The sequence below is a fragment of the Dermacentor silvarum genome, chromosome 1 (genome assembly GCF_013339745.2).
Source record: "Dermacentor silvarum isolate Dsil-2018 chromosome 1, BIME_Dsil_1.4, whole genome shotgun sequence".
Classification (NCBI taxonomy): Eukaryota; Metazoa; Arthropoda; class Arachnida; order Ixodida; family Ixodidae; genus Dermacentor; species Dermacentor silvarum.
The window spans coordinates 290201330-290211075 of NC_051154.1; the positions used below are offsets into that span (position 1 = coordinate 290201330).

General features: G+C 44.7%; 1 protein-coding gene across 1 annotated transcript in view; it reads left to right on the forward strand.

Annotated features, from left to right (window-relative positions):
- LOC119437211 (uncharacterized) overlaps positions 1 to 8767 on the forward strand; it is a 9078-nt gene extending 311 nt beyond the window's left edge. The window contains exon 2 of the mRNA XM_037704260.2: positions 6809 to 8767. Coding sequence (XP_037560188.1) covers positions 6809 to 7180 — 372 coding nt within the window. The 3' untranslated portion in view covers positions 7181 to 8767. The remainder of the gene's footprint in view (positions 1 to 6808) is intronic.
- Positions 8768 to 9746: the final 979 nt, after the last annotated feature.

Sequence of the window (9746 nt, forward strand, 5' to 3'; positions counted from 1 at the left end):
CTGTGCGGTAATCGTTCTCTCACTGTCGTTCCCGAGTTCACTCCTCGGCATATGTGCTTACGCGCCGTGTTCCGGCTTTTTTTGCCTGTGCCGCTGTTAGAGCCGGCCGTTGCGGCTGCGCGAGTGGGCTCCGCTTGTTCGCTGTTGACGGAAACGTTTGTTTGGCAATTGACGGAAACGAGCTCTGTACAGGGCCTTAGGCCTTAAATGCCTGCTAAGACTCGAGGCTTCTTCAAACATTTAAATTTTAGAAGTAGAACTGTCCTTCCTTTTTTTCTTCTTTTTTTTTTCTTTCTGGTGTTTTGCGTGCCAAAACCAGTTCCGATTATGAGGCACGCCGTAGTGGAGGGCTCCGGATTAATTTTGATCACCTGGGGTTCTTTAACGTGCACTACAACGCAAGCACACTGGCGTTTTTGCCACCGCGGTCGGGATTCGATGCCGCGATCTCGTGCTCAGCAGCTGTCTTCCTGACGGCTCATCACTATTTTGCCTGCCATTGGTTAGTGAGCGCATTACTTGCTCTCCACGCCAAAATAATATGGCTCTGCATTCACAAAGCCTTCCGTACAGAGCAAGAAAAATAATTCTGTCGCAATTGCCAATCTTATATCGCGTTCAACCGCAAAAAAAAAGCAACGCAGGGAAAAAATTGTCCGGCGGTAATTGATGAACAAACCGTCAGCGATTAAGACGACTTGAAGGCGAAAGCCGGAGCGCCGCTAACTCAATGACACGACGAGCACTTTTTACGCTTTGCGAAATTTCTTTTGACATTTGCTTTATTTTCTGTATTCACATTTTTTACGCATTTTGCAGTATTTTTTGTAAGTCATCCTTATTGCAGCAAACTCGGACCATGACTCAGCACATTTTTTTGCTGAGTCATCGTCACTCTGAAACCATATTTTGCAGTCAGTTTTCCAATTCATCCTTTATTCACCAAACTCGGACCATGACTCGCACTTTTTCTTGCTGCTTCATCATCACTCTGAAACCACAATTTACAGTCAAATTTGCAAGTCACCATGTTTTTTTTTGCAAGTCACCCTTCCTATGATTAACCAAACTTGAACCGTGACTCAGCACTTTTTTTGGCTGTATTCTTACTTGGACCCTCAAAAAGTTTTTGCAAGTCACCCCCCCCCCCCCCCACTCTATAACCACTTGATTCACTCTTAATTCAGTTGAGTCATAGTCATGGTCATTACTATGACTTCGACCATCAATCTTTAGCCTTTTCCTTCACTTAGTACCATATCCGAACCCATTCCATTAGTCTTTGAGTGTTAATTTTTTCGCTGAGTCATTGTCATTTTTGCTAAGTCATGGTTATGACTACCACTTCTACCACCATCCTTTAGTGTTTCCTTCACTTAGTACCCACATCCGAACCCATTTCAGTGGTTATTAAGCGAAGCTTTATAGGCTCAGAAGTTTCGGCGGTGGCGGTGATGGTGGTGTCACGCTGAAAAGTGGGCCGATCCTGGTGATAGTGCAGAAAGAGTCCAAGCTCAATGGCACATATCCCTGTCATGTATGCCGATCCTGGTGATAGTGCAGAAAGGGTCCAAGCTCAATGACGCATACCTCTGTGGGCTCGGGGACCTGTAACGCGCCCTGGAACTCCCCTTTTGTCTCTTTGGGTCCCACGTTGACCCAAAGAGACAAAATCACCAGCCCTTCTGTTGAGAAAATGGGGGTAAGCGAAGCTTGTCATCCGATCTAGCGTGAGGGCTTCCGAAGCCCAGGCGAAATGTCAGCGAAGAGCCGCGGACCCCGAGTTGCCTGTGCGCGATGTTGAGGCCAAACGTGAACGAAGAGCCTCCTACCGTGAGTTCAGGGCAAACGAAGCGGAACGCCTGCGACAGTGTCGTCTATCCACAAGCTTCGCTTACCCCCATTTTCTCGACAGGGAAAAGGCTCTGAATGTTTTAGGGTTACCCCCGTATTCAGAAATGCATGTTAACTTGAAGCCCATGCTTGACTTGATATCAATGGTCCCTGGCGTGACCAGGCCCAAGGCGCTCATTGCGCTTCCTTCGGTTCGTTCAAGACAGGCGTCACTTAAATCAAGACACGCGTTGGCTTCAAGCTAACATGCATTTCTGAATACGGGGGGTTCATCTTTTTTTCGCCGAGTCATTGTCATTTTTGTCGAGTCATGCTCATGACTGACTTCTACCATCATCCTTTAGTATTTCCTTCACTTAGTGCCCATGTCCGAACCCATTCCAGTGGTTTTTGAGTGTCAAATCTTTTTTGTTTTTTGCCAAGTCATTGTCATTTTTGCTGAGTCATGCTCATGGCTATGACTTCTACCATCATCCTTCATTGTTTCCTTCACTTAGTACCCACGTCCGAACCCATTTCAGTGAATTTTTAGTGTTAATCTTTTTTCGCTGAGTCATTGTCATTTTTGCTGAGTCATGATCATTATTGAGTCATTATTGTATACTGCTATCATTATCGTTACTATCATAACCATACTTGCACCCATTACCACAATTCTCGATTATTTACCACTTTTAGGGTTTTCGATCCATTTTTCTGCTTTGTCATGGTCATTATCATAATTAAATAACTATTATGATCATTTATCGTTATTTATATTCATCATGTAATTACCCATCGATTGATATATAATGTTATGGGATTTGTAGTGATCTTATTGAGTTATCGATTTCTTGTACATATTTTTTGCCGATTTTTTGTGCGAATGTTGACTCATCCATCAGGTCATCTCAAAACTAGGCATATAAGTCTTTCGCTTTAAGAGGAAGCTTTAGCTCGGGTGCTCCTATCTGAATACATGTAAAATGAGAATTCGTTTTTCTCGGAAACCAATGCACCAAGTTTGACGCGGTTTGTTGCATTTAAAAGAAAAAAATTAAATCTCGTGACTGTTGGTTTCGAATTTTTGATTTTGGTCGGCAATTTTTTACTAAAAATTGGCGAAAATCGAGAATTTTCAGAAAACGAAACTATCAAGTTTATAATTCTGTAACTCGCAATGAAAAATGATATCACAATTCTGTGAATTGCATCTAATAGTACATCTAAAGCGGACAAAATTGATATAATACACATGAATCTGAAAAAAAATTGTAATATGGAAATACAGCTTTTGCAGAACACTTGTACACAACGTAACAAATTAACGTAAGATATAAATTGACATACTGAACTTGTCCGCTTTGAATGATCTAATGGATGCCGCTTACAGAACCACGATATCTGTTCTTGATGCAGAGCTATTAATTTGTAAACTTCGTGCTTCTATTTTTTCTGAACTTTCGAATTTAAAAAATCTGTGTAACAAAATTCAGGCCATAAATCGAAATTCTGCTTACAGCGGTCACTAGAATTTAGCTTTCTCTTTCAAATGCAACAAATTTCATTAAAATCGGTCCAGGGGTTATCTCAGCAAAGCGTTTCTGCGTTGTACATGCATTTGAATAGGCCGCGCCGCGGAGTTGGGCCCGAGCTAAAGCTTTCTCCTAATATACGCGCCTGTGTACGGCTTCACTGCCGCACGTCGGAGTGTCGAGACGCTTGAATACTTCGGACAAAAGTCGGCAGAAAAAATGTACACGTATTATTACATAAGACTTGTCATGCGCTGCCTTTCAGTGTACTCAACAATTTGTATTTGACGAAAGCGTGAAACTTCGCGAATGCTCAAACGTCAGCGTTTTAAGTATTTTAACGAGGAATTGGTTACTGTGTTGCATACAAGGTTTGCCGACCAGGGAGAGCTGCGCCGCGTTCTCGTCGCAGTACAGTGGTGAGCACTGTTAGGGTGAACACCTCATTAGTATTCACGAGCCTATAGCACTTGATGTTTAGCACAAAATAAAGAAAACTATTATTTATTTTATCAGAATCATCATTAGGCGGCGTATTCGGCACATTTCCCCCCTGAAGTAGACGGTATGATGTATGATGAAGTTATACCAACTTGAATACTAATGAGGTGTCCACCCTAACAGTGCTCACCACTGTACAGGGTAGACCACATCTAAGGTGAACACCTCATTAGTATTCAAGCCGGTAAAACTACAGCGTTTATTCTACTTCACGAGTGAAATGTTCGTTATACAATGTGTAATCATGGTGTCAATAAATACAATGATTTTTCGAATTATGTACTGAACATAAGCTTCTATAGGAACCATTGTTAAAAGCGCAACACCACACAACACAAGATAAGGCCAGACAAGCACAGGCGTTGGAACAACTTTACGTTGTTCCAATGGTTCCTATGTCTAAACACCAACTAGCCCAACAGTCAACTCTTTTATAAGCTTCTATGATGTCTTGAATACTAATGAGGTGTTACTGACATTTCCAAAGACGTGCTTTAGATTTTCAATTCTGGAACTTTATGGGTTTAATGTTCTTATAAACTTGGGCGAACATGCGCGCACTGGAGCCCTCGTGTCCAAGCCGTTCCAGAAATGGATGTACGCGCTCGCAATCTTCCACATACACGACAATACTAAATATCACCGTGACTGCCAGCTGGCAGCTGATAATTTTCTTCAAACATTTTCAGGAAGCGTGCCCAATGTGATCGATCAGCTGGACCAGGGCAGGCAAAGTAAAATAACAGAAAACAGAAGAAAGTTAACGGCCTATTATTGAGGCAGTTCTATTTTGCGGGCGACAAGGTCTGGCTCTCCGTGGCCATAGGGACAGTGGTCCTATGAATTTAAGCAAAGCCCCCGTTGAAAATACCGGTATTGTCAGAGCGCTTCTTCGCATGCGAGCTGATTGTGGAGATACATATCTGAAGAATCATTTGGAAAGTTGTCCCAGTAATGCCTCGTATTTAAGACCAGATGTACAACACCAAATTTGTGGTGAAATGATCAAAGAAAGCCTAGATGCCAAAGTAAACGCTGCAGGTTGCTTCTCCATACTTGCTGACGAAACGACGGATATTGCTGGAATCGAACAGCTTACCGTTTGTGCAAGGTACCTAAACAAGGATGCCAACTATATCGAAGGAGTGCTTTTAGGTTTTAGCACCGGAATAGATGCCGACAGAATAGACTGCAGTCTATTGCGACTGCAGTCTATTGCGACTGCAGGTTCTATGTAAATGTGTGCAAACTGCTGCAGATTCAGGTCACCCTTCCAGTGACCACTGCCAGCGCAGAGAGAATATTTTTTAACATGAGATTACTAAAAAACTACTAGTGCTCTACAATGTCTGAGGAACGCATGGTTAGGCTGGCGCTTCTATACGCCCACAGAGACGTCGGCATCAACGTGTCCGAAGTCATTGGCCGCTTCGCTAAGCTTCCCTGCCGAGTGAAGTTTGTCCTTTAGATAGCGAAGCAGCAAGAATCAATGCAAGTAAAAAGCTCTGTTACTTCAGGTCCATAAACTCGTAATTATGAAAACGTATGACTGTTCATTCTTTTAAAACCGCAGAAATTTTTGCCGTTTATTCTAACAGTTAGTATCATTATCAAAATTTTCATGCGAATACGAAAATTACGAGGACATCAATAACCAATGACCGACCTTGCTCATTGAAAGCTCAGCCCACGCGGCGTTTCCCAACAAATACACTCGGATATTGGGTAGTTCAACTTGCCGCGTCATCTTGTGGCTTTCGTTTAGCCTTTTCTTTCCTTTTTAGCTACACGTTTTTACTTCTTTTTTGAACCCAATCAATACCCTTCTACTTCTTTAATTTTGGGTGCAGAATATTTGTTGCCGCTCTACAGGCAGTTAAATTACACATTTTCGTAGTGATTTCTGCATTATTCCTCTATTCTACAATATGGTGCTGTCGCGACCACCGCATGGCCCAAGTATACATATCACGATTTCTGCGATCATAGCTTTGTTCTTGCCTGGATCGTCTGTCTTTCTATGAGTAAAGTTTACTATCTGTGGCTGCGCAACATGTTTCTTTGTCTTGTTTGACGCATTATATACAGTAACTTTTGCTTAAATACGTAGATTCATTGGAGACTTACACGTATATTTAAATATCTTGTTGCGAGGTTTTGTGTATACAAGCAGTGAACTTTGTTTACAGCGACACTTTTTTGCCCTTTAGCGAGTTGTATCTTTGCATTTGTATATTCCATTCTGTCTTCGAATTTCTAATGTATATTGTGCAGGACTCCTGCTTTTTATATGTACTCACTGTTGCGACTATAATATCGGTGTAATTACAATACACGACCGGTAACAGCTGCTCCTGCGCAATCTATTGCAACGAAGTACAGCGTCATTGAGGCTTTTCCCTGGCCGTTGCATATGTACAAAAATGTAAACAAGGTTCTTGAATGACAGATTCATCAAAATACTTGTCCTCAACTTGTTCTTTTCATGGCCTTTACGTTTTTCATATCAGCTGCATGTACTGCTTTGCTCTGGTTTTGAACTGATACATAGTTCTAAAGTTCGTGTGATATTTTCTTTACTTATAAAAAGACAAAAAAAAAAAACTGCGGACGCATTGATATCAGTTATAACGGCCACAATTTTTGGGACAGACGAATATATTCTTTTATGAAAGAAATACATATTTTACTTGACAGTGCGTAGCGTTCGTAGCGTCAGTGCGTAGCGACAGTTGCAGCATCTAATATACAATGGCAATGCAGTTATTATGTATTTGCTCCCTCGACAAATTCTATAAGGAGGAGGCCGCGCTGCAACGTGAGCCCCACCCCCGCACAAAATTTCTGGCTAGGCCACTGCCTGTTACGTAGGTATTAGAGAGCCAGACTCGTCTAGAAATACGCTACGTTCAGTCACGCTGCCGGCACACGATCCGCAGGGGCACCACCGCCGAGGGGAGGCACGCGGACGTGCCATGCGTGCCCACATTCCTCTGCTGGAGTACTTGCGGTGGCCCCGCTTGCGGCGTCCAATATACAAGCACTGGCTGCTCAACTTCCTGCGTCTCGTGGAGCTCTTCTGTTGGGTCATGCTGTTCCGACTGCTGATTGCGCTGTCCGCAGTCACTGTGGTTGTGTTGGCATGTCTCCTGGTCGCTGCAATGGTGGTGGGCGGTCCGGCCCTGCTGCGCTCCCTCGCCGACTTCATGACCGACACGTTCCGCGAGGTGTTCACCCTGTGCTCCCAGTTCCTACAAGATCCTGTCCAGGCGCGCCTGTTCGACATGGCCAGGAGGGGAACAAATATGTGACTGGAGACGCCAGGCCTCGCTGACTTGGCCACCAAGCTGGCGGCTGGGCAAGCGGCGGGCGCCTAACGCGGCAACTGTCAGCGTCCACTCGGTGCCCAAGGCACGATGCTAAACGCCGGTGCAACGGGCGCGCGTGGTGTGCGAGGTGTGTGGGTTTTGTGTTGTTTCGTCTCTCGGGTGAACTGCTGCTGCAAGTCATTTGGCAACCGTCCTGTCTCGGCTAGTTGGCGACCACGTATGTGACGTGGCGGTTACGCAACGCACTTGATGCCAAGCAGGGCACTGCGAAGTCTCGTGGCAAGCGAGCAGGCATGGCGTTGGCGCGGCTCGTCTTCTGGGCTCTGTCTGGTGTGCACTGTCGGCATACCGGCGCACAGGCCCGTAAACTCGCCCTGCTTTTACGCACGCGATGCAACTGACGTGAAGCGCATTCTGCAGCTTTACGCTGGAGATGTGCACCGAATGCGAGAGTGCACCTTGCGCTTTTGTGTCCAGCTGTTTTTCACGGTCGGAGGCCTGCCACAGCCGTGTGGCAGTCCTTACGGAGCGCTGGCACATCTGCAAGCGACGGTGATTAGCATTGTGCGGCCCGTGTCTTGCATCAAGTGCATTGTAAGCTGCCTCGTTAACAGGCATTGCAACTTTCCCATAATTCCACCATGGCTGAACAGTCCGCCCCTTTCCTTGCTTTCGTTTGAGGACAACCGCACCCAGAATGAGAGTTTGCTTGTAACTAGCGCTTGTTTAGCAGGACAAGGCCTTCCCGGCTTGTGCAACTCTTTAATCACGACGCCTGTGAATGGACCGTCACGAAGGGACAGCAAGAACCCGGCATTGAAAACGAGCGCAAGGAGGGGATAAACCAGACGCAAGACCGTGGTGCTCGCCCTGTGGAGTCAACTTGCCAAAGTTCTGCGTTTGTCTGCTGCTGGGCGAAACATGAGTGCTTTGTTAGGACTGCCAAGGAAATCATATTTTACAGCCAAGACAGGTGAGCGTACTTGCCTGTGAGGACGTCACGGCTCGACTACAGCGATTGGGTGCGGTGAATGTGTGAAATGAAGGTGGCCAGTGCAAGGAGAAGAGGCATCGCGTGAAAGACGGACAGGGTTCGCCAGCCAGCTGAGACAGTGGGTTGAGAGCTTACGAATAACAGTGCACATTGGCATTGCCCGTTCCAGGGTCACGAAGCAATTCTTTCGCTTGTAGGGTTTGAAAACGGTACGCGGACAGTTGTCTTCTCAAACATCCGTACACACTACACGTGTGCAGCCAGCGCACACAAATATAAAAAGAAAACAGCCAGAATGATGAATATAGTTCCAAGTCTTAGCACGCCACATGTTTTTTTTTCTTTCTTTTTGTTTCCTTTCCCTGCAGTGTTATCTCGTGACTTGCATTTTCCTCACCTGAAGTACGGAATGTGTTTTCATAGCCTTTTGTCATGTACCTTCTTGGAGTGTTATTTTTTGTTTTGTGTGTTAGTTTTGTTCACTACAAACAGTTTGTTGCAACCCACTGCGCGATATGTAGGTGAACTGTGTTTGTTCAGTATGTTCTGTTATGGGCATTAAACTTTGCTTTTGAAGGTACATTGCCATCCTTCTCCCTGCGCTCACATGCAGCAGCACCATCTTATGTTGCAGCATACATTATGCTGAATAGGGCGCACGCTAATGAACTTGAAAGGAACAGCCGCATGAAGGTGGGCTGGCTACTGCTTTGACAGCTGTTTATAATTTCCTGCACAGTGGGAGGAGGGCAAATAATGAAATGAAGCATGACGCGCATGCAACACCCGCGCGCGCACACGCACGCACACGCACACATGCACACGCACACACACACGCACGCACACGCACGCACGCACACATGCACGGTTGCGCTCGCTCTCTGACGAAATCTGGCATCAAACATAGCATAAACGCAATGCTTCTCGAGATGCTCTAGGGAGTAACTCTTCAATTACTATAAGTGTTTGAAGAGTTACTCCCTAGCAATTTCCCTAGCACTCCCTTTGCATTTGTCTTTTATACAAAGACAAATGCAAAGGGAGTGCTAGGGAAAATGCTAGGGAGTATACAAAGACAAATGTAAATGGTACATTTAAAAATAAAGCCATTCGGCTTCTAGACATGACTGCAAAAAAAAAAAAAAAAATCAAGGGCTTACATGATCATGTGAGAAATTTTAAAGCATGCAAGTGCAATTTCACACATCTAGAAATATGCTACGCAATGATCTTAGAGGAAATAATGATAGGATGGTAACCGTTTGATTTTAGTGAAGTATAAATTCCGACACATGTTTTACATTATGTGTACGGCCGCAATCAACATTACGCAGTGTTTGTCACTTTTTCTGTATTCTACCTGTGGAACGCAAATAGTTTGAAGTCGGCGTTAAGTCTTTGGACCGCGGCATCCAAGAAAAAGAACTTCCCAGCCGTTGGTTACCGCAGCCAGTTAAGCAACCACTACTACGTTGTTCTTATACAGGGTGTTTTTTTATAGACAATATATTTTTAATAAAAATGCTATAAGCGCAGCGAACGTGGCGTTTTTCC